The 25,402-nt window shown below is 40.7% G+C and overlaps 1 protein-coding gene across 1 annotated transcript; it reads left to right on the top strand.

Moving 5' to 3' along the window:
• Positions 1-17,318: 17,318 nt before the first annotated feature.
• LOC140485730 (uncharacterized) lies at positions 17,319-25,402 on the top strand. Its single transcript, XM_072584201.1, has 2 exons — positions 17,319-18,131; positions 22,827-25,402. The coding sequence occupies exon 2, from the start codon at positions 23,587-23,589 to the stop codon at positions 24,532-24,534; it is 948 nt and encodes a 315-aa protein (XP_072440302.1). The 5' UTR covers positions 17,319-18,131; positions 22,827-23,586; the 3' UTR covers positions 24,535-25,402.

A 25,402-nucleotide genomic window follows, 5' to 3' on the forward strand; every position in this document is an offset into this window, starting at 1 on the left:
TTTAACTGTTGAGGCGTACTTTCTAAAGTTTTTGCATCCAGTAGAGAGACTAGTGGTTTGTGGTCTGTCTGAGTACTTTCAGGACAAGAAAGTAGTCTATAAATGTTTTTCAAGCCCATGTATCTGAAGGAGCCTCCTCCTCTGTGACTGCACATTGTGTCCCTGAGAATGTTCATGAAGCATTGTACAGTCGGTTCGATAATAATGTGCATTTCCTTAACATGAATTGGCTATAATGCCATTGAAGAATTTAGGTCATTATTTGTAGAACACAAAATTTCCTTACCTGTATTGGCTATAATGTGATTCCGGTCCCATTGGTTTAAATGGTGCTGCTATTATATGATTTTCTTATGACGAGGGGTCACATGGGAACAGAACTATTGTGTTATATCAGAACAGACTGTATAGTGGCTTCCAACTCTCATCTGGTTGCTCCTGGCAAAGCAAAGATCTGAAGCCTATAGCTGAAACATCAACAGCTATTTTGGGTGGAAAATATGGAAATTAGTGAGCCACAATATCCAAGGAAGTCAGCATGACCTTGGTGTTTTGGAAAATCATCCTCAGGATTATCCTTATGTCTCCGTAATGCCTTGTCTCAAGGGTCTTATTCAGCAAATGTTTTGCCAATTGGTTCACCTGAAAAACCTTAGCAGGTCATGAATTGATTTTAGAGTGGGGAGTCTCTTCATGGCTTTTGTTTTCTGTGGCTCTGTCATTATCCTATCATTGTTGACACTGTATCCCAATAAGTGAATAGATTCTTTGGAGAATTCACACTTTCCATTAAGGATAACATTCAGCCTGTCAGTGCTTTAAGACTGCATGCAGCTCTGATCTTGTTTAGCATCTGGTTTGTATTACTATGTCATCTATGATGCCTAGTAGAATGTTGGACATAGTCTGATGAAAATCTTTGGGACTGAAGAGATTCTAAATTGGAGTACATTGAAACCATTCTCTCAAACGGAGTTATAAATACAATTGGAATGTTGACTCTTACCCAATGGAACCTGCCAGAACCCATTATTCGTGTCCAGCATAGTGAAATCTTTACTTTTGGATAATTTGGCTAAACTCTCAGTAACCAGAGAAATAAGGTTGCTTTCTTTGCCTTGTTGAGCTGTGTGAAGTCAACTCCAAATTTGAATGGACAATGAGTACAGTACCTGTACAAACACCACTTGTTACCAGGGAAATTCATCCCATTCTGGTCAAATCTCCTCAAGCTTTTCATTAAAGGTTGTGGAATATTTCTGGGTGTAAAAGATAATGGCTTTGTATCATTCTGCACTGTGATGCTGAATTCAGTACTGATCTTCTCTCATCCTTTAAACAATTAAACTTTCTTCTGTGAAAAACAGAAACTCTAATTTGACTGTTTAACCACTTTGATCTTTCAAAGAAGATTGAGCTCAAGTCATGCACTCCTAGTCAAGATGTGGAAGTGCCGGTATTGGAGTGGGGTGGACAAAGTCAAAAATCACACAACACCAGGTTATAGTCCAACAGATTTACAGGTCATTCTGGTATAACACATGTTTCATCAGCACGAATTGGCTATTACATGATTTACGAATTGTGGACACTGTTTGGATAACACAAACTTTCTGCTGAACAAGTATAATGATTTTCTACAGTAACTTTCCACAGTGTGATTTTCTATAGCAGTTTTTCATAACATGATTTTCTATAGCGTGATAACGCAGAGGAACATAACAGTCATGTTATCCCAGAACATTCTTTATTTGAAATCACAAGCCTTTAGAGCGACATTCCTTCATCAGGTGCAGTGAGAGAGGGCACCCTGACACAGAGTTTATAGCAAAGATATGAAAGGATCACTAAATTGGTGTAAGTGTAGTGAACAAACCTAAAATGGCTGATGGAGAACTCTGTTAGAAAGGAGATGCATGTCTTGATTGATTAAGATGCAAATTCAGAATCTTTTTAAAGTCACTTCCCCAAGATAGAGTCATAGAGTCATGGAATCCGACAGAATGAAGACAGGCCCCTTCAGCCCAAACAGATCCATGCTGATCAAAATGTCCATCAATGCAAACCCCATTTCCCTGCACTTGGCTCTTATCCTTCTAAACTTTTCCTATCCATATATTTGTCCAAGTGCCTTTTAAATATTGTTAATGTATTTGCCTCAACCAATTCCACTAGCAGCTCATTCCATATGTGTACTACCCTCTGTGTAAAAGAGTTGCCCCTCAGGTTCCCTTTTATTTTTTCCCCTCTAACCTTAAATTGATGCCCTTGACTCCTTGATTTCCCCAATCCTGGGGAAAAGACTGAATGTATTCAACCTATCCATGCCTCTCATGATCTTATACATTTCTATAAAGTACCCCCTCAGTCTCCTACACTCTGAAGAAAAAAGTCCTAGCTTGTCTAATCTCTCCCTATAACTCAAACCGTTGAGTCCTGGCAACATCCTTGTCAATTTTTTCTGCATTCTTTCCAGTTTGATAATATCCTTCCTATACAAAGTGACCAAACTGAACACAATTAAAGATCCTCTTTGGATTCACCCTAATCTTCTCAGACATGGCTATCTTGTGCCCCCTCTTCGTCCTCCTGATTTCCTTCTTTAGTAAACCCCTATATCCCCTGTACACCTTCAGGGATTCCCTTGATTCCAGCTGCCTGTACCTGAGCCATACCTCCACCTTGCTTCTGGTCAAAGCCTCTTGTCACTCAGGGTTCCCTATTCCTGCCAACCTTGCCTTTCACCCTCACAGGAACATATGGACGTTGAGCTCTAGCTATCTCACTTTTAAAGGCCTCCCACTTGCTGGAGGCCCCTTTGCCTGAAAACAAACTACTCCAATTAACCCCTGCAAGCTCCTGTCTAATTCCATCAAAATTCACCTTTCCTCACTTTAGAACTTGAACCTATGGACCAGTTCTGTCCCCTTCCATAACCATTTGAAAATTAATAGCACTATGGTCATTGCTCCCCAAGTGCTCCCCTACTGTCACCTCCCCACCTGTCCTGCCCTATTTTCCAAGAGTAGGTTGAGTTTTGCCCCTTCCCGGGTAGGATCCTCTATCTACTGCTTCAGGAAACTTTCCTGAACGCACTTAATAAATTCCACCCCATCTAAGCTCTTAACGTTCTGGCAGTCCCAGTCAATGTTAGGAAAATTAAAATCCCCTGTTATGACAACTTTATTGCTCCTGCATGTCTCCCTAGTCTCCCTACATATTTGTTCCTCTAATTCCTATTGACTATTTGGGGGCCTACAGTACAACCTCAATAATGTCATCATTCCCCTATTATTTTTTAGCACTATCCACAAATCCTCATTGGATGATCCTTCAGTTATTTTATCTCTGACTACTGCTGTAATACTCGCCTTTATCAAAAATGCAACTCCCCCTCCTCTCCTTCCCCCAACTCTGTCCTGCCTAAAGCACCTGTATCCTGGTACATTAAACGAATAAATTTTCATCAATATCTGTCTAACTTTCCAAACTTCAATCAGGCAGAGATACAAAAGTGGCACCTCAGTTCAGACACTGGATTGTAGGTGTGGGCCTTGTTTTAAATCAGGCTGGTGTTGTCCTGAAACTAGGAGTTTCTATATTGCCACATTGACTGACTGATTACAAATTGTGTGCTTTTGGAACAAAATAGAATATATCTGCAAATAAAGAAACATCTTGGATAAAATGATTCACCCTTTAGCTTTATATATGTGTTTGTGTGCATGTGTGTATGTGCGCGTGCGCTTGAGAAAGAATGTGAGAGAACATTTGTGAGAGAGGGTTTGTGTGTGAGAACGGGTTTATGTGTGAGAGAGGGTTTATGTGAATGTGTGAGTGTGATTTTTGACTTGGTCCTTTCCTAGTCAAGAGTGAGAATTCTTACTTGTATCTAATTTGTTTTGTTTTCCCTATAGCTTCTGCATTCAATTTTTTTTTGCATTAGTAGATCTGGATACTTACATTTTTTTAACAATATAATTGTAATTTCTTGACTTGTCCAAGTAAAATAGCTTTTGCAGTTTTACTTGCTGTAGGGAATATTTTGTCTGTAACTTAATTGTTAATGCAAGGAGTAGTCAGTCGAGTGAAATGACGTTTGTGCTTTTTTTCCAAGGTAGTAGTGTCAAGTATAATAAAATACATTACAGTTGGGGTTAGCCCTAAGCCTAGGAAAGTGAGTGTGGTGTATGGCAATAGGATGGGGTTAACCATAAGCCTAGGAATGGTAAGTGTGGTGTAATGGTGATACAGGCCTTCTGGCGTTTGCTCCGCTTTTAATAAACATTTTCAAAATATGAAAATGTAGCAAATTCAGTACAGATTAAGACATCAATATTATCCAACATCAGTTGCCAAATTTTACACATCTGAGTTAATTAAAACTTTTTAAAAATTTTAAAATGGAGTTTAAGTCAAGCATATTATTCCGGTGCTAAGAAGGTTTTCATGACTTTGGTTATGTAATGTCTATTTGTATATGTGACCCTGCCTTGAGAATGTTCCACACAGCAACAGTGTCTGGCCATATGCTTCGTGGTTAACACAGGAAGTTCACTACCACAAGTAGGACACTGATCCAAATCCTGGCAAATCAATAGTCAATGAAAATAGTTACTATATGATGGAGATGGAAGACAAAGAATCTCCTTAACCCAACTGGGCAAGCTACTATGGGAAAGTTAAATCTGATGGCCAAAGCAAACTAGTTGAAAAGGGAGGGAAAAACTCCAAAGACAGAAGATTCAAACACACAGCAGTTATTCTGGATTTATAAAAAGTAGTTGTATTTGGGGTGTCATACCAATTCTATAAGAAAAGTGGCAGAAGTCCAAACTCGAACATGTTCCCACTAACTTGTACCTCCCCACTAACTCACACACCCATCCCTAGGCCCTTTCACAAAATCCCCAATCACCAGGCACCATGCACAGTCCCACACACCACCTCAATTCACTCACTACACGATCTCCATATCCACACTCACTCACTCACTCACCAGCCTTTACTTTATTTTATTTTATTCGCTCCCCCCCCATTAGTAGCTTGCCTTTCATTCAGAAGGTGTGTGAGAGAAAGCAGGCACAATGTACATTCTCACCGAGTTTATATTGTGAGCAAGCTTGAATAAATTACTCTCTGTTTCTTCATCTAAGTCATTCATCTGTAAAAGGTAAAACATCATCATAATCTTACCAGGTCAGAAGGCGGCTCTCCTGTTGGAGAGAGAGTTAATTGGTGGTGGTCTCATCTGATGGCCACCATACCTCAGGCGAGTGGAGATGCTGACTTGGAAAGTATTTCATGGTAACCTCAGCTGAATCCATTCTCTTGGTTCATTCTGCAGCACTAACCAGTTTTGATTTGATTTGATTTATTATTGTCACATATACCTGGGTACAATGAATAGTTTTGTTTTGCACGCAGTACAGGCAGATCATACTATACTTAGAGCAATAGGGTAATAGAACAGAGTGAAGAATACAATGTTACAGCTGCTGAGAAAGTGCACAAATAGTGATAAAAATCACACAATGCCAGGTTATAGTCCAACAGGTTTAATTGGAAGCACTAGCTTTCAGAGTGCCGCTCCTTCATCAGGTGATAGTGGAGGACACAATTCTAAGGCACAGAATTTATAGCAAAAATTTACAATGTGATGTAACTGAAATTATACATTGAAAAATACCTTGATTGTCTCTTGAGTCTTTCATCTGTTTGAATACCATGATAGTTTCATTTCTTTCATGTGTAAATCACAAAGGTCCAAGGCTGAATGTCCTGGACCACTGAAGTGTTCCCCAACTGGGAAGGAACCCTCCTGTCTGTTGATTGTTGTGCGGTGCCCATTGTCGTAGCCTTTGCTCGGTTTCCCCAATGTACCATGCCTCCGGGCATCCTTGCCTGCAGCGTATAAGATAGACAACGTTGGCTGAGTCACATAGGTACCTGCCACGTACAAGGTGGGAGGTGTCCCTATGTGTAATGGTGGTATCTATGTCCACAATCTGACACGTCTTGCAGCCCCTACTGTGACAGGGTTGTATGGAGTTGTCCTGAAAGCCGGGCAGCTTGCTACGAACAATGATTTGTTTGAGGTTTGGCGGTTCTTTAAAGGCAAGTAGTGGAGGTGTGGGGAAGGTCTTGGCGATGTGCTAATCCTCATTGATAATGTGTTGCAGGTCACGAAGAACATGGCGTAATTTTTCAGCTCCTGGGAAGTACTGAACAACGAAGGGTACCCTGTCGGTTGCAGCACGTGTCTGTCTCCTGAGGAGGTCATTACGGTTCCTTGCTGTGGCACGTTGGAACTGGCGGTCGATGAGTTGGGCATTGTACCCCTTTCTTGTGAGGGCATCCTTGAGTACTTCCAGGTACCTGTTACGTTCCTCCTCATCTGAGCAGATCCGGTGTACGCATAGGGCTTGTCCATAGGGAATGGCTGTTTTAATATGTTTTGGGTGGAAGCTGGAGAAGTGTAGCATTGTGAGGTTGTCTGTGGGTTTGTGGTAGAGTGTGGTGCTGAGGTGTCCATCCTTGATGGAGATGCATGTGTCGAAGAATGAGACAGATAGTCAAGAGTAGTCCATGGTGAGTTTGATGGTGGGATGAAACTTGTTGATATCACTGTGTAGTTTTATCAATGACTCCTCACCATGGGCCCAGTGGAAGAAAATGTCATCAATGTACCTGGTGTATAATGTTAGTTGGAGATCCTGCATAGAGAAGAAGTCTTGTTCGAACCTGCGCATAAAAATGTTGGCATATTGGGGTACAAATTTGGTCCCCATGGCTGTTCCGTGTGTCTGGATGAAGAACTGGTTGTCAAAGGTGAAGACGTGATCAAGGATAAAGCGGATGAGTTGTAGGATGGTGTTTGGAGATTGGCAGTTGTTGGTGTTATGTACTGAGGCTGTTGCTACGATGCCATCATTGTGGGGGATGCTGGTGTAGAGTGCTGACACATCCATTGTGATGAGGAATGTTCCCGGTTCGACTGGTCCGTGGGTGCTGGGTTTCTGTAAGAATTCCGTAGTGTCGAGACAGAAGCTGGGGATCCCCAGTATAATAGGTTTCAAGATGCCTTCAACGTAGCCAGAGAGATTCTCACACAGGGTCCCATTGCCCGATACAGTGGGACGTCCTGGTGTGTTGGCTTTGTGTACCCTCACAGACTTAAAACACTCTACACTCACTACACACACATATACACTCTCTCTCACACTCACAACCCCCAATCTAGACAGACAGACAGACACACACACACACACAGACAGACACAGACAAAGACCCACATGGGGTGAATTTGTACTTGCAGAGTTACATTTTACTTTGCTCAAAAACTGCATGCATTCATGTGAAACTCTATTATCTCACTTTTCAGATTAGAATCAATCTAAACATCATGCCATAGACAGAGAACACAGGGGGCTAACACCTTCAACATATTGTCTAGCTAACACTCATTGTTACAGCTAACCTGAGAATGCAACTTTTTTAAAAAAGGGCTTTGTGATTTACACATGAAAGAAGTGAAACTATTATGGTATTCAAACAGATGAAAGACTCAAGAGACAATCAAGGTATTTTTCAATGTATAATTTCAGTTACATCACACTGTAAATTTTTGCTATAAATTCTGTGCCTTAGAATTGTGCCCTCCACTTTCACCTGATGAAGGAGTGTTGCTCCGAAAGCTAGTGTGCTTCCAATTTAACCTGTTGGAGTATAACCTGGTGTTGTATGATTTTTAAATTTGTACACCCCAGTCCAACACCGGCATCTCTACATCACAAACAGTGAGATCAACATTAAATTTAAAATTTGAGAGGTCCATTCAGAAGTCTAATAATGGTTGTCCAGCCAGCTGAGTTAACTCGTTCAGATAGATTGTAAGCAACTGAGGCCACAGCGGTGATCCTTGCAACACTCCCTGAGTTGCAGCTTGCCGATTTGAAAATGTTCCATTTATCCATACACTTTGCTTTCTGTTTGGCCACATAGAGGCTTGTTTAACAATGTGTTACTTTGAATTCCGTGAGCCCTTATCTTGCATTTTAACTTTTTTATCTGGTACATTATTCAATAACCTTTGGAAATCCATTCATTTTATCTGATACAGATTGGATCACTGCTTTGAAAAACACCTCCACTCCGTCCATAAGAATGACCTTGACCTGTACTGGCTTGCCATTTCAATAAATTCTCTTGGTCTGATGATAACATTTCCACGGAGCTGTTGCAGTGCTCCAACAAAGTTCAATGTAAATTGGAGGTGGAACACCTTCTGCTTGGGCACTTTACTGGCTCAGGACTCAATATTGAGTTCAACAACTTCAGTGCATGAATACAATCCTTCATCTTGATTAAACAACCACCTCCACCATGGCTTGTTGGATTTGTTTCCAGCAGAGGTAACATTTGTTTTCCATTTTTGCAGCTATGATTTACACTAACTTTATTTCTCTACCTCTCCTTTATAACCATAAGCACTCCTTTTGTCTTTTATTCTGGCCACCCTCACCATCTGTTCCACGTAATCCATCTCTGTCAATAACTATGACATCTCCTTTCAGTTCTAGAGAAGGCATATCGGACTTGATAGGTTAACTTTGTTTTTGATTCTCCATGGATGCTGCCAGACCTGCTAAGTTTCTCTAGCATTTTCTATTTTGATTTCAGATTTCTATCATTGACAATTTTTATTTGCTTTAACTACTTCTCTCCCTTTTGTGTACTTCCATAAGGTCTTACAATCTATTTTTATTCCTGGTTAGTTTCCTTTCATGTACTACTTCATTTTTGTCAACTTTTTCATCACCCTGATTTCTAAAACGTCCTAAACCTTTGGCTCATTCCCAATCCTTGGAATATTATAAACTTCTTCTTTTAAACTAATGCTTTTCTTAACTTCCCTGGTAACCCAGCCTTTGCTGGGTTAATAAAGCAAAGTGGTTAGCACTGCTGCCTCACAGCGCCAGAGACCTGGGTTCAATTCCCACCTCAGGCGACTGACTGTGTGGAGTTTGCACGTTCTCCCCGTGTCTGCGTGGGTTTCCTCCGGGTGCTCCGGTTTCCTCCCGCAGTCCAAAGATGTGCAGGTCAGGTGAATTGGCCATGCTAAATTGCCCGTAGTGTTAGGTAAGGGGTAGATGTAGGGGTATGGGTGGGTTGCGCTTCGGCGGGGCGGTGTGGACTTGTTGGGCCGAAGGGCCTGTTTCCACACTGTAAGTCATCTAATCTAATCTAAATGTGGATGCTGGAAATCTGAAACAAAAACAGAAATTCCTAGAGAAACTAAGCTGGTCTGGTGTTGAGTCTCTGGAAACGATGCAGTTCTGAATAAAATTCATTTGACCCACAATTTTAACTCTGCTTTCTTTCCTTGCTGAGTTTTTTTTCTCAATGAAATGTATTTTTGTTGAAAAATTTGTATAATTTATGTAAATATTTACCATTGTACATTTTAATATATTTAACCAAACAATCTCAGTTTACTCTCTTCTCATATCGATGTAATTAGATTATTTTAGTTTGTTTCAGTTTAAGATACTTGTTGTGAACTTGAGTGTAAGAGTGTCCAACAGGAGTGATTCTTCGATGGACAAAAAAAGTTATTGTGCTTCCTGCTTTTTCTGTGCTTGTCTACTTCTTATGTTCAAACATTGAGCACGCGAATTCCATCATACACTCAAGCCTACTAAACCAGCTACATTCACTGGATGGATGGTGATCATAAACCCAAAAACACACAATGTTGAGTTGTACTGTAAAGAAAAGATAGTCACTGAGGAATGTCTTTGTCTGGACATCATTGAATACCTGCTTGCTATGGAGTAGCTGTATAGCGAACTAATAGAGGAGATTAGCAAAGTCATTGATTCTCTTATTACTTGTGAAGCTCACATTAATGATGTCAGAACACCTGAACTTATCTAGCACAGGAAACCAGACCTACTGAAGGATTTGCACTAACTGCTCTGTCTGTATAGAGGAAGGGACTGTGTCTCAGGATGTACATAATGCGATGATTTTGATCTTGTATTGGAACAAGGTTGACCAGAGCAAATCAGTAATTATTGGAGTATCCTTTGTGGAATCTCCCTGCTGTCTGCCACAGGGAAGATCATTGTAAAGATCCTCCACGATCAATACCTCCCAGTGAGCGAATAGCTCCTTTCAGAGTCACAGTGTGGTTTCTGCCTCACAGAAACATTTGGTTCAGTCAACTGTGAAGGCTAATAGAGTGTCCTTCTCAAATTTTATTGTATTCAGAAACTTGGTTCCATCTCCCATCTATTCCATGATGATATGTAAATCAAGATCCTCACCAATGGAACCAACAGAGACTCTATTGTAGTTATACTGTCAACAAACAAGACTGTATCATTGTACTAATGCCAATTCTATCTTTCTTATTGCAATACAGGTCATTCTGCTATAACACGATTGAAGAATTGAGGATGCTGTTTCTAAAGCACGAACTTTTAAAACATGTGTTGGCTGTAATGTGATTACATAGCCAACACTTTAAGCATTGTTTCTAAAGCGCTGTTTTCTATAATGCAGGGCTGCCCAAGAACCCAACTGCCTGTACTACATCTCACCTCCAGCAAATTAACTCCAGGTATATGGACACTGTACGGAAGAAACATAAAATTGTTCAGCCTACTCCATCTTCAAACCAAAGCTACAGTCACTCCAGCTTCAGTAATGAGCTCTGGCATACAAATACAGCTTGTGTGTGCATTCACCCAGAAACTGAGCTGCAGTCTATTGTTGACTTCTTTTCTGAAGCATATGAGAAACTAAACAAACAGAAAATTAAGGGCCTCTTCCAAACATCCCACAGCAAGCTATCTCCCTTGTTAAGATCGATGGTGAAATCCTACAAAGTGTGGACCAATTGTCACTGTTTGGAAGCCCCCTCTTGACAAAGACAGACAGGAATGACAAAATTCATCATCGCCTCCTATATGTTAGCTCACCCTTTAGCTGACGGAGGAAAAGAGTGTGAGAACGAAAATCTTAAATCCAAGGCTGTGGTGTACCAGATAGTGGAGATCCTGACACTTACATATGCTTTGGAGACTTGGACAAGCTTAAAGCACTGCAGATACATCATAAGCTCTACCTTCAGGGGATCACCAAATCCAGACAAGCAGTGTAACAGCAGGGTCTTCTTCAAAGCCAATTTGCCCAACTCTGAGGTCTTGATCACTCAAAACTAGCTTTGTTGGGAGGGACATGTCACTTTTGTGCTTGACATCTAACTCCAAAAACAACTGCTCTATTCAGAACTTGATCATGACAGGAGACTCTCCGGAGAGTAGATATACTTTAGGGATGTTTTCAAAGAATCCCTGAAGTGGTGAAACATCCCTTAGATTGTTGGAATTCCGTGGCTTATGACCAACCAAAGTGGGAAAGGAGAATTATGGAATGCACAAAGCACGTCAGGGGTCATTGTCATAAACATATTGAGGCAACTACATTGAAAAACACTCAAAAAAGACAGAAAGCTGTCAAAGCTGTTGGAGTTAGCAAAATCGCAATTACTTTCAGAGTTCAGAGGTACTGAAGTCAAGGCTGGTAACAGTGACTACCACACTCTAATTTCAACTCCTGACGCATTATTCATTGCTCATGTACCAGGAATTCACCCCAAAATAACAACAGCAGTCTCGCAAACAGTTGCAAATTGTCCAGACAATGTTTCCACTGTGGTAGTGCTTACCCACACCAGACAGAGTGTCCTGCGTCTAGTAAACAGTACGAGGCTTGTGGGAAGCCCAATCATTTTGCTTGTATTTTTCACTTGCCAACAAAACCATCCAAGACTAAGGTCCAAGCAGGAGGCTGGAAGCACACAGCAGACCAGGCAGCATCAGGTGGTAGAGAAGTCAATGTTTTGGGTGTAATCCTTCAGTACCCATGTACAGAAGGGCCCATCTACACGTATCACAGGATAAGGGTGAAAATAGAGGCAGATGCTCTCTTTTAAACGTGGCAAACAGTCACATGTGACAATGACCTTTTGGCTGTTTGGACATAGATGTTTTTATTGATGCAACACATCTGTCACTGTCATGGGAGACAATGTACAAGAAACTCCAGGATTGCCCTGTTCTCTGCAAACCAGGAAATGTGAAGTTTTCATTTTACAATGATAAGCCACCGAAAATTCATAGGATGTTTGAATCATCAATCTTATTCAAGGACATCTGAAGGCTGCATATCAGGAGAATGTGACATGTTTATCAGTTTACACACATCTACAGATCAGCACATGAGTTTCATCACATATATCATTCCTATGCATAAACAACATTCCCACATTGTATGCTCATTGTTTCATTGGTATGGGCAAACTGAAAGTTGTTATGTTTGCATTATGTTTAGATATCAATGTGCTCCCATTACTGCATCAGAGATGGCAAATACTAGTTGTCATGTGAGGAAGCAGAATGAAAAGGAACTCCAGTATGCAATTGAGCTTGACATTATTGAAAGTTTGGGATAAGCCTACCTCTTGTCTTACTGATACAAGTTTGTCAAGAATCCCAAAAGTAACTGACAGTTTAGAATTTGCATTGATATGTGGTCAATAAACCAAGTTATATAATGAGAAAGACATGTGGCTCTGACAATTAAGGATATCAGAGAGAAAGTGCATGGTACTAAACATTTTGCTAAACTTGACCTCAATACAGGACACCATCAAATCAAGCCCACAGAAGTATCAAGGTATCTTATAGTATCCCGTGATCACATTTGACCTCTTCAGTACAAGAAACTTAACTCTCGAGTCAATTCACCAGGTGAGGTATTTCAGCATGTGATTCAACCTGCACTTTAAGGATACAAAAGTTTGCTGAACATCAGTGATGACGTCCTCATCTACCATATTGAATTCAAGATCCATTTACTTGCGTCTCTATGACATCTTGGAGAATTCAAAGTCAAGCGCTGTTCAATAAAAGCAGAATTTTTTGGTCACATGTTCAGTGGTGAGGGAACATCACCTGATCCATGGAAAGTCGAAGCCATTACAAATGTTGTGGACCCTACAAACATGTAGAAAGCCAGAATCTGTAAGAAATCATAATGTACTGTAATGGTTTTGTTTCTGACCCCACCACGCTTTATTTTCCTATACCTGATATGATGGAAGTGACCACTAAATGGGAGTGGACTACATCATGTAAAGAGGTGTATACCAGATCAAACAATGGTTGCCAGCGAGTTGCATTAATACACATTTTGACCCTGAGAAAAACATCCAGGCGGGCTTGGATGCAGTTGCCTTAGGTGTTGTTCTCGTACAAAAAGGAACTTATCAATTATGATGGCAAGCAAATCACAAACATTGTTGGAGCAAAGTAATTCACATGGAAACACTCTCAATTATGTCAGATTTATAGACCATTCGCAAGCATGTTCAACAATCCCCATAGAAAATTATTAACTTAAGTAGAATGTTTGATACTCAAATAATTAGAGTATGAGTTCCATGTCGAGTATCAGTGAAGCAGGCTCAACCTAGCTGACCATCTTTTGTGATATCCTTTGTCAATAGTTTGTGCTATTTGCCATGTGAAACAGTTGCTAATCCACATCTTACAACTTCATAAGCCAAATAATGTGCCAAAGTCACCAAATTAGCTGACTTCAAAACAAGGGTTACGACAAGTGTGAGGACTATTGAATCATGAAACTAGAAAGACAGGATTGAACAGCATCATAAAAAAAAATGCTCACTTTGCAAGATTTGCACAAAATTTGACATGAGGATCCCATTTCAACTGCATCTGATTTCATGTGATGAAACAATGGCATCATTGTTCCACAGTCATTTGAGGAAATGTGTTTCGATTTAGCCAAAATAAAGCAACTCCATAGGTTAAAGTATGGTTCCCAGGAATTGACCATATTGTTGAACATAAAATCAGTCAATGTTTGTCATCTCAAGTGACCACAACATCAAATCTTTGTGAAGCCCTCAAAATGTCCAAACTATGTTCAGGCCTACATATTGAGGTTATCATTGATTTCACAGATTTGCCTACAGTGAACACCTACTTATCACTGATAATTACAGCAGGTTCCCAGTCGTGGAAATAGTTATATTAATTTCAACAAAAGTATTCATCCTAAAGCTTGACCAAATATTTGCTTTGTTTGAATCCCTCAAACAGCAAGAAATGATAATGGAACCCCATGGTAAACAATTATGAACTGTCAGCATATTACTCAACAAATTAAACTTTAATCCTCTTTCTAAACATCCCCTTACACACACACACACACACACACACACACATACACAAACACACACACACACACACAGATTGGGAAAGGAACTTAGTGACATAAGAGTAGCAGAGATTACTCTTAAAATTCTTGTGCTTGTCAGAACTCTGCTTCTCGGTAATCCTTCTCCAAATGTTTACACTGGTTTGCAAGAGTGGCTGATTTATTTATAAAATGTCTCTGATTTCTTAATTAAAAGTTACAGTTTGCAGCAACTGCTGAAGGGAAAATAAACTAGTTTTCTTCAGGCTTAAAGTAGCTTTCACTGCAGACAACATAGAGAGCAACTGAGCTGGTTGGACGTTTGCTGTCTTTTCATTATCTTGTTCAGGCCCAAGCTGTTCAGTTACCTGAGAACAATTACATAGATGTTGACAAGTTGTCATTCAAACCCATCACTAGTCCACAGACCAATCAACTATTTGTACCAACCAAAGCACTATCTGTCCATAATCCCTTGGCTCTAGTTAATCTGGAACCACACCTTAACCACGACCTGAACAAGCAGTTTACAATGAGTGTCAGCTTACTTGCTTTCAAAACAGTACCTTTCTCATTTCAGGCCACAATTAAAAATGGTCTTTACAATTTCAACAACAGAAATGGGTTCTGTTTCATACCTGGGTAGGTTATATGCAATTGACAGAGAAAGTTTCAAACGCTTTGATATATACTGTTATGATCTACATAGCAACTAACCGCTCTGAAAACAAGATTAATTTTCCAACAACTCATGGAAATAACCAAAGAATAAGGTTTTATGTCTTAAGATTTTCACTGCATCAAACTAACTTAAACATTGATCAAACATTCCTTTGTAGGAAATTAGCACATCATGTTAAAGAAATGATGCTTCCATGTTCGATAACTTGGCATAGGTTTTTTCACTGTATGGTGTACTTCTGGCAGATGCGCAGAATAACAAGAACAAATTACTTTCTCACTTTAGGTCAAAATATCCAGAGCTCTTTGAAAATTGTTCCATTCAACCAAAGTATTCCAGATCCAACTTTCACCAGGAAAACCCATTTTGACGATTCCCTGTTCTGTATATTTCCAAAAGCTCCATTTGTTCTGTCTCCTTAGTTTTGACCAGTGATACTTACAGTTATTCTGCTTGGTTATTAACACCAAACATTATTTACTCTGCTCCCACAACACTGGTTTCTTTGTCTCGATCTCTTTCTCTGAGTCTTGAAATACAGGTGTTCACTTATTGTAGGTGAGTGTATCGAGGGGTTAGAACTGTCACTTAATTACAATATATTTCTGTTTAAAGTTTCTTCCCCTTGGAAATCAGTTATATGAGCCTCTGCCCAAGTGGATCTTTTTGGTATGATCTCACCATTTCCTTTCTTGGAACTTTCTTTCACCTTCAGTTATAACAGACATTTTAAAACACAGCTGCCTTATAGCATTTAGCGTTCATAGCAGTGTTATAAAAATCTGAAACATGAAAGTACTTTCAAGACATGATATCAATTTTCTCAACAGCCAATCACCGAAGTGAAACTTGCAGTTTATGTTGGTGTATCTTTTAAAATTAAATACTCTATGATTTTAATGGGTTTGCTACCCACACTTTATTTTTAATCATACGTTTATTAATAATATTTCTAATAGTAATAGTTCTAACTCATTTGATCTTTGGTTTCAGAAAACAATTATATATTCCAGGAGTTTATACTATCATGTAAATCTTGGCATAGAATAACTGCTTATGTTCAATCCTTGATACACTTTATCCGATTCTCATGAGTATGTGCAGCAAGACTGAGCTAATTTTGTTCTTGGACAACAAAACTTCTTCAAAACTTGAACTATTTTACAGCACTTATATATGAATTGTATTTTCTTAGTCTTGTGATGTAATAAATACCTCTAAAGAAATATACATATCTGCTCGAGCAAAATTAGATAGTCAAACATTATGTTACCCTGCAAGGTTGCTCCGAACTAATGTTAGCTTTGATTTAGCACCCCCTTCTGTCAAAATATAGTATTAAATGATAAATACTCAAAGAAAGTGAAATGTACAGCAATGCATAAAAATATGAAACATAACTTCAAACAAAATTGCACAAATCTCTCCATTCTTCCAGATTTTATAGATTGGCGGGGGTGGGGTGGGATCCTCAAACTCAGGGAGGCAAGTGCGAGGCTTGAAGGACAAATGGTAATCAGAAATAACAAGTTAAAGGGACAGGTCAGGCTGGAACACAACAGGGAGCAAGGAATACCTGTCGGATTAAACTACATTTATTTCAATGCAAAAAGGGCTGACAGGTAAGATCGATAAACTCAGTATGTGGTTAGGTATGTGGAACTGGGATATTATAGCCATTACAGAAACATGTCTAAGGGAGAGACAGGACAGCCAGCTTAATGTGTCAAGATACAGTTCCTTTAGGCAGGACAGAAGTGGTGGAAGGAGAGGAGGGGAGTTGCATTTTTGGTGAAGGCAAGTATTACAGCAGTAGTCAGAGATGAAATAACTGGAAGATCATCCAGTGAGGTTTTGTGGGAGGAGCTAAGAAATAAGAAGGGGATGGTGATGTTATTGGGGTTGTACTATAGGCCCTCAAATAGTCAACAGGATTTAGAGGAATAAATATACTGGGAGATTGGGGAGACTTGCAGGAGTAATAGGGTTGTCATAGCAGGGGATTTTAATTTTCCTAACGTGGACTGGGACTGCTAGAATGTTAAAAGGGCTTAGATGGGGTGGACTTTGTTAACTGGTTCAGGAGAGTTTCCTCAAGCAGTATATAGAGGATCCTACTCGGGAAGGGGTAAAACTCAACCTATAGGGCAGGAAAAGTGACAGAGGTGACAGTAGAGGAGCATTTTGGGACCAGTGACCATGGTTCTGTGGCATATGGTGGATTAATGTTACTTCTGCAATTATGCAATTCCATCTTACAAAGGAGGTGAACTCACACCAGTGTGTAATTGTTTTAGCCAAGAGCTGAGTCAACAAGAATGGAAACAATGTGGAGGAAATATATAATTGTTTTTATATTAGCTAAAACTCTATGTCAGAAGGTAGACATTATGGGCAAGTAGATAAGATGTTGTGAGGGGATGAAGTTAAGCTAGATACGCCTGTACAAACAGTAGATATAAACATGTGCTTCCCACTTTTACAAAAACACAGGAACAAACCCCAATTAAAAGGGTCATAGGGATCAGAACGGCCTCGGGAAAGACACAGATGAAGGGGGTAGATAATGATGAAGAAGGGATATGCCTAACAATGACCTATAACAGGGTAAGGTCAAACAGCCTTGTGAGACCAGAAATAAGCATTTTATCACAGACAAGGCCGGATAAGGCAAGAGGCAAACAGGGGTAATGGGGGCCGGTCTTAGGGAAGTGGACGATGTAAGCAGGGGAGGGAGCAGTGTAAAACAATAGACATCAAATCATATAAATGTTATGTATGAATTGAATTTAGTGTGTGTATGTCTTTTGCCTCTTAGACACGGGACAACACACCCACTTGCAAGTGTAAAATAAATGACACTATTGATTCAGATCTTGTCTCGGACTGAAATTATTGAAGTGTGTGAGCTTTGTTTCTCACAATTGGGGGCTCGTCCGGGATTTTCTTCCATCACCGGGGGGAGTGGCTGGCCTTGGACACTGGGAAGACGCGTCCCGTTCCCCATTGAGGAGCGGTCTCGTGTCCTGGTTTGGTCTGCTCCCTTGGGTGACTGGTACGAATCCCACAAGAGAGACATCTGAATCAGACAGTGATAGGAGCTCGATAGACAATACGGCACAAAGGGGCCAGGCAACTCTGTGCACAGACCAAGGTAAGAAACCTGACTTTTAAGTATTGCCTTGGTGGCCGGGATTGAGTTTTAGTAGTTAATAAGGGACTAACGAAGGAACTCAATATGGGTTGTGTCGTAGGTAAGGAAAAAGCCTCTGGGAAAACAAAAGAAGGAAAAAGCAATGGAATTGGAGGCGGGGTCCCTTACAACATACCTCCAGAAAGTTCTTTGGGGAGGATGTTGTGGAATTGGCAAAATAATACTTGTACAGGGGAAAAAGATGATTAAATATTGTTGCTTCATATGGACTAAGGAATCCATTCTTCGTCCCGTCTCTTTTGGCCAAAATTCAGGTCGGACAAAGACTGGGTTTGTAAATATCTGAATTTATTTGTCAATGAGTGAGAGAGAGAGAGAGAGAGAGAGAGAATGAAGAGAGCTGTACAGCTGGTAGAAAGTTTAACCCTTTGTGATTTGGTTTGAATGCACATTTGTTTGTTGGTGATTGAATGTTTGCGTTTTATTCCCTGGAGCTTGAGTTCCGGGACAGTTTTGAATCTGATTCTTATTATGGAAACTTAACATGATTTCTTTTAAGGTTAAGGATTCTGTAGAGATTATGAAAAAAAGAATGATAACTCCTGTTCTTTTTACAGGTCATGACTGCCTTACTATCAGTTTCTAACTAATCTCTTCTATCTTTACATGAAAGCGATTTATGGAGGACAGTTGAAGTTTCAGTTCAACATTAGATTGTAGTAAAAACAAGATCCTATGGTTAATATCTGTGACCTTGGATTCGGCCATTGTTCATGCATTAGAAGTTTTTTTCTTTAAACTTGAATAGACAAATAATTTTAAGGCAGCTCTGATTATTTCAAGACCTATAGTATTGTAATTGAGCAATGATTGGTCAGTACTACTTAAGAAAACTAATTTTGGATTTAAATTAAGGGACTAAAACTGGGTGATTACAGTGGATTTCAAAATTGAGAACTGTATGCATTTTACATTTTGAATATTAAATACTGAATAAATGAACGTAAATATATAAATATATTTACAAATTTGGAACAGGCTTTAAAGTTAGTCAAGCATGAATTGATGAATTGGTGTTTGAAGTTATGGGGAGCTAGAAATATTGCAATATTTCATTAAAAAAAAGAAAGAGGGGAAGAACGTAATGACTTATCCCCTTCGGGAGGTACCAATAGGGGACAAAGATTGGGTTTGTAAGTGTCCCCCTCAGCAGTGGGGAGGTCAGAATATTTAAAAAAGAAATGAAGGTCCTGGTTGAGGATCTGGTAGGGTTGTCTGAACAAACTGATCAATTTTTGGGGCGCAGTCTGTATACCTGGGCTGAGTTAATGTCTATTTTGAATATACTATTTACTGGGGAAGAAAGGGGACTTATATGGGGAGCAGCCATTAAAATATGGGACAGGGAACATCCGATTGGAGATGGAGATGCTGGACAGGGAGAGGTGAAGTTTCCCCTCAGAGACCCCCAGTGGGAAAATCAAAATCCGGAGCATAGAGAAGAAATGAGGGAATTGAAAGACCTGATTCTAAAAGGAATAAAAGAGGCAGTTCCGAAGTCACAGAATTTGACTAAAGCCTTTGAAGTTAGACAGGAGAAAGATGAGACTCCCTCAGCTTTCTTGCAAAGATTAAGAGACTCAATGCGGAAATATTCTGGAATGAACCCTGAGGACCCAGTGGCACAGGGTCTTTTGAAAGTACATTTTGTGACAAAGGCATGGCCAGATATACAGAGAAAGATACAGAAGATAGAAGGGTGGAGTGAAAAGCCATTAGATGAATTGTTAAGAGAGGCACAGAAAGTGTTTGTAAAGAGAGAGGATGAGAGACAGAAACAGAAGGTGAAAATGATGGTAGCTACGGTTGATGAGGTAGTTAAGAAAAGAATGGAACCAATATTGACCAACCGGAGGGGTGGGTGGCAGCATGTAGGACAGAGAGGAAGGGGGAAAGGGAGAGAGAGAGGGAGAGGACAAGGGGGAGTATTTGATAGAGGGTTCGAGCGACAGGGGCAGAGCTGGAAGACTCCACAGGCAGGATGTTATTATTGCGGAAAGATAGGGCATTTTAAGCGGGAATGTCCGGCTCTGAAAAGGGAAGAGAGGGCAATTCCGCTTATGAATTTTGATGAAGAATAGGGGTGTCAGGGGTTCCTGCCCTCGGGGGGCCACCAGGAACCCTTGATAAACCTGAAGGTGGGACCCTATAAGGAAGAGGTAGTCTTCCTAGTAGATACGGGGGCAGCACGGTCATCACTGAATTTTAAACCAAAGAAAGTAGAAATGTCGACACGGTCAATTACTGTTTCAGGGGTTAAAGGGGAGGGATTTACTGTTCCAGTATTTGAACCTATGATGATAGAAGGTCCTAAGGATAGGGTCAAAGGGGAATTGTTGTATATCCCTGATATAGGAAGTAACTTACTAGGGAGAGATTTAATTATCCTCTTAGGACTGGAGATTGGAATTCAGGAAAAAGAATTAGTTGTCCAAATGGCAATGTTGACAGAGGATATGGAGAGAGAGATAGACCCTATTGTATGGGCTAGAGAAGGGAATCGTGGAAAATTACAGATCCCCCCCCCTTGAAATAAATTTAAAAAGGAAAGGGGACATTGTCTGTGAGCGACAATATCCCATTTCCATAGAAGGTAAACGAGGACTGCAGCCAGTAATTGAAGGATTGATTAGAGATGGATTGTTGGAGCCATGTATGTCTCCTTATAATACCCCAATACTACCAGTGCGGAAATCCGATGGAACTTACCGATTGGTGCAGGATTTGAGAACATTATATCAAATAGTACTGATCAGGCACCCAGTGGTGCCAAACCCCTCTACGTTATTAAGTGAGATCCCTCATGACCACAAATGGTTTAGTGTGATAGATTTAAAGGATGCCTTTTGGGCTTGTCCCTTGGCAGAGGAAGGTAGGAATTTGTTTGCCTTTGAGTGGGAAGACCCTAAGACAGGACAGCAACAGCAATACCAGTGTACTGTGCTTCCCCAGGGGTTTACGGAATCCCTGAATTTATTTGGACAGATGTTAGAACAAGTATCGGAGAAATTTAGCAGCCCCAAGGGGACTACCCTGTTGCAGTATGTAGACGACCTCTTAGTAACAGGAAAAAGAAGAGAAAGAGTAGTAGAAGCCACTAACAAATTATTGAATTTCCTGGGCCAGCAGGGACTGCGGGTATCTAAAAACCAACTACAATATGTGGAGCAAGAAGTGAAATACTTGGGACATTTAGTTAGTGAGGGAAAGCGAAAGATAAGCCCGGAACGGATAGAGGGAATAGTGGGAATGCCACTGCCCAGCACTAAAAGGGAGTTACGCAAATTTTTAGGTCTAACGGGTTATTGCAGATTGTGGATTGATTCCTATGCACTGGAGACTAAGAAATTGTATCTCAAACTATTAGAGGGGGGAACCCAAATGTCTAAGTTGGGATGATGAGGAAAAAGAACTAGTTGAGAAACTCAAAAGAGATTTGATCCATGCCCCTGTGTTAGCCCTACCTTCCCTAGATAAACCTTTCCACCTCTTTGCTACCGTGGATAAGGGAGTGGTTTTGGAAGTATTAACCCAGAGGTGGGGGAAGGGATTAGTACATGAAGAATTGATTAAACGGGTCTTGGAGTCCCTATTACTTCCCCGAGAAATAGCAGTAGTGCATGTAAATGGTCATCAGAAAGGAAATGAACCAAAGGTTAGGGGAAATAGATTAGCCGATGAGGTGGCTAAGGAAGCAGCCCTGAATCCACAAGAAGTGGCGATTCATTCCCTAATACCTACTGTCCCAGGTCCTCGGGAAGCTCCTATATTTACTGAAAGTGGAGAAAAAGAATTGAGAGATTTAGGGGCTGTAAAAACAGCAGACGGGCATTGGATGTTACCTGATGGAAGGGAAATGTTAAACAAAATGATGATGCGAGAGATTATGGCCGTCCTACACCAAGGCAGCCATTGGGGAGTACAAGCAATGTGTGATTTAGTTCTTAGGGAATATGGATGTAAAGGAATATATACAATTGCTAAACAAATATGTGAGGGATGTATCATATGCAAAAAGGTAAATAAGAAAGTCTTGAGAAAACAGACCCCGGGAGGAAGAGACCCAGGACTGAGACCTTTCCAGAGTATACAAGTAGATTATACTGAACTCCCCAGGGTAGGCAGACTAAAATATATGTTGGTCATAGTAGATCATTTATCTGGTTGGGTTGAGGCATACCCCCTAGCTACCGCCACTGCAAGTGGAGTGTCTAAAACAATATTGGAGCACATAATTCCCCGATATGGGCTCGTGAACCATATTGATTCCGATCAAGGAACACACTTTACTTCTAAAGTGTTACAGGGGGTAATGAAAGGGTTGGGAATTTCCTGGGAGTTCCATACTCCGTGGCACCCGCCATCATCAGGAAAGGTTGAGAGAATGAACCAAACACTCAAACGACAGCTCTCTAAATTGATAATAGAAACTAGACTCCCTTGGACCAAATGTTTACCTATAGCTCTCTTGCGAGTACGAACAGCCCCAAGGAAAGACTTGGGACTATCCCCCTATGAAATCTTATTTGGATTACCTTACTTGGGAACGAATGGAGAATTGCCAATTCCCGAAACTAAAGATTTGTTTTTAAAGAAGTACAGACTGGGTTTGTCCTCCTCTTTGTCTTTCCTAAGGAAACAGGGTTTATTGGCACAGACTCCACCCCTTGAATTCACCGTTCATTCCATCCGCCCGGGAGATTGAATCTTAGTAAAATCATGGACAGAGACTAAATTGCAGCCAGACTGGGAAGGGCCGTACCAGGCTCTTTTGACCCCTGAAACAGCGATAAGGACAGCAGAGAAAGGCTGGACTCACTACACTCGGATCAAAGGGCCAGTGGACCCTCCCGTGGAGAAAGAAGTCTGGACAGCCGAATCAACGCAAGATCCGCTGAAACTCAGACTAAAGAGACTTTGAGTAACTAATTATACAGTGGCGACGCGAGCGCGGGATTATTTCTGTAAGATTGTATATTAAGTCTTTTTGTGCTTCAGCATGATGTTTAGAATACTGGGAATGCTTAGAGTTATGATGCTAGCTCTCTTAGTATTGGCATTTCATCAAATATCATTTTCATATGTATTATTAACGGTTCCTGAATCTGATAACCCACAAGTAATAGACGCTGATGTATGTAGCTTAGTAAATTGTGGGGATGTAGATAATCAGAGACAGTACCGCAGCTCTGAGATACATCTTAAGTCCTATGGGGATAGCCTTGGGGATGGTACTTGGTATAACAGTCTTGTCACAGTACACCGGGCCCCCTTCCGACCAGCTCGCGATTGCCCTGATAAAAAGTGTAACCCAATATACCTAACAATAAGGAAAACCACATGGCACGAAACAATCCTGGGGGGGGGGGGCACCTATGAGATACAATGAAATGAAATGTTTGGGATAGAAATGAAAGCAAATGGGAAGGATTTCTTGGGCTGTTGTTTCCGAATTAGTGTAGGACAGGGAAAACGGGTAGAACTACTGGGTAATAAGATACAATCTTTCACCCCTCCCGATGATCCTAAAGTAGTAAAATTTATAGAGGTAAAGGACTTGAAACAGACCATTGAAATAGAAACTGGGTACGGGGATGCAAATGCCTGGGTTGAATGGGTAAAGTATACTGTAAAAAGTCTGAACAAAAGCAATTGCTATGCATGTGCCTCCGGTCGACCAGTGGCCCAGGTGGTTCCCTTTCCGCTCGGGTGGAAGCGAGACAGGAAGGGCATGAAATGTATGATAGCCCTGTATCAGGATGAGACTGCGTGGAATGATAGGAATTGTACCTCCCTATCACTGATGTTCCCTCCCTTGGAGAAGAAAGATGCAAAAGTTCCCCCCCTGTTTTCTGCCGCAGTTGGAAATCACACCTCGTGTGTGCGTAGACGAGGTACAAGTCGGTCGAAAGATTTGGGGGAGCTGAAACTATGTACAGAGATTAAGAATGTCACCGAAACGGAGAAGGGAGGGCACTACTCAGCATTAAAGGTTCCCCGAGCGGATCTGTGGTGGTACTGTGGAGGCAAAATATTGAGACCCACGCTATCTCCGGATTGGAGAGGGATATGTGCAATTGTACAATTGGCAATTCCATTTACCCTGGCATTTGAGAAGGAAAACAAAGGAGGGAAAAAGGGAAGGGGTAAGAGATTACTGTTAGACACTTCTTTCGATGACAGGATTTATCTTGATTCGGTAGGAGTCCCTAGGGGAGTACCGGATGAATTCAAGGCTCGTAACCAGATTGCAGCAGGCTTTGTGCCAGCTCTCTTTTGGTGGGTAACAATTAATAAAAATGATCATACGCTGTATACGAGGGCTCACCCAAAGGTTGATTGAAACAGCCTTAATGAAACAGATGCCCCTAAAAGGGAATCAGGCTGAAGGACTTTATCGACTAAATAATGAGCAGATGAGTGAGACCAAGATGGATGAAATCTCCGGGATGATGCTTGCGAATTTCGGGAGCGATGCTTAAAAATAAAATATTTGCAGAAGATAACAAATGGTAATTAAAAGAAAGAGGGGGAATTGTGGGATATGGTGGATTAATGTTACTTCTGCAATTATGCAATTCCATCTTACAAAGGAGGTGAACTCACACCAGTGTGTAATTGTTTTAGCCAAGAGCTGAGTCAACAAGAATGGAAACAATGTGGAGGAAATATATAATTGTTTTTGTATTAGCTAAAACTCTATGTCAGAAGGTAGACATTATGGGCAAGTAGATAAGATGTTGTGAGGGGATGAAGTTAAGCTAGATACGCCTGTACAAACAGTAGATATAAACATGTGCTTCCCACTTTTACAAAAACACAGGAACAAACCCCAATTAAAAGGGTCATAGGGATCAGAACGGCCTCGGGAAAGACACAGATGAAGGGGGTAGATAATGATGAAGAAGGGATATGCCTAACAATGACCTATAACAGGGTAAGGTCAAACAGCCTTGTGAGACCAGAAATAAGCATTTTATCACAGACAAGGCCGGATAAGGCAAGAGGCAAACAGGGGTAATGGGGGCCGGTCTTAGGGAAGTGGACGATGTAAGCAGGGGAGGGAGCAGTGTAAAACAATAGACATCAAATCATATAAATGTTATGTATGAATTGAATTTAGTGTGTGTATGTCTTTTGCCTCTTAGACACGGGACAACACACCCACTTGCAAGTGTAAAATAAATGACACTATTGATTCAGATCTTGTC

The sequence above is a fragment of the Chiloscyllium punctatum genome, chromosome 14 (assembly GCF_047496795.1).
Source record: "Chiloscyllium punctatum isolate Juve2018m chromosome 14, sChiPun1.3, whole genome shotgun sequence".
NCBI classification, from domain to species: Eukaryota; Metazoa; Chordata; class Chondrichthyes; order Orectolobiformes; family Hemiscylliidae; genus Chiloscyllium; species Chiloscyllium punctatum.

Bases quoted from the DNA above. Each gene is read 5' to 3' on its own strand.
- LOC140485730 (XM_072584201.1), top strand. From the start codon at position 23,587: ATGTTTGGGATAGAAATGAAAGCAAATGGGAAGGATTTCTTGGGCTGT.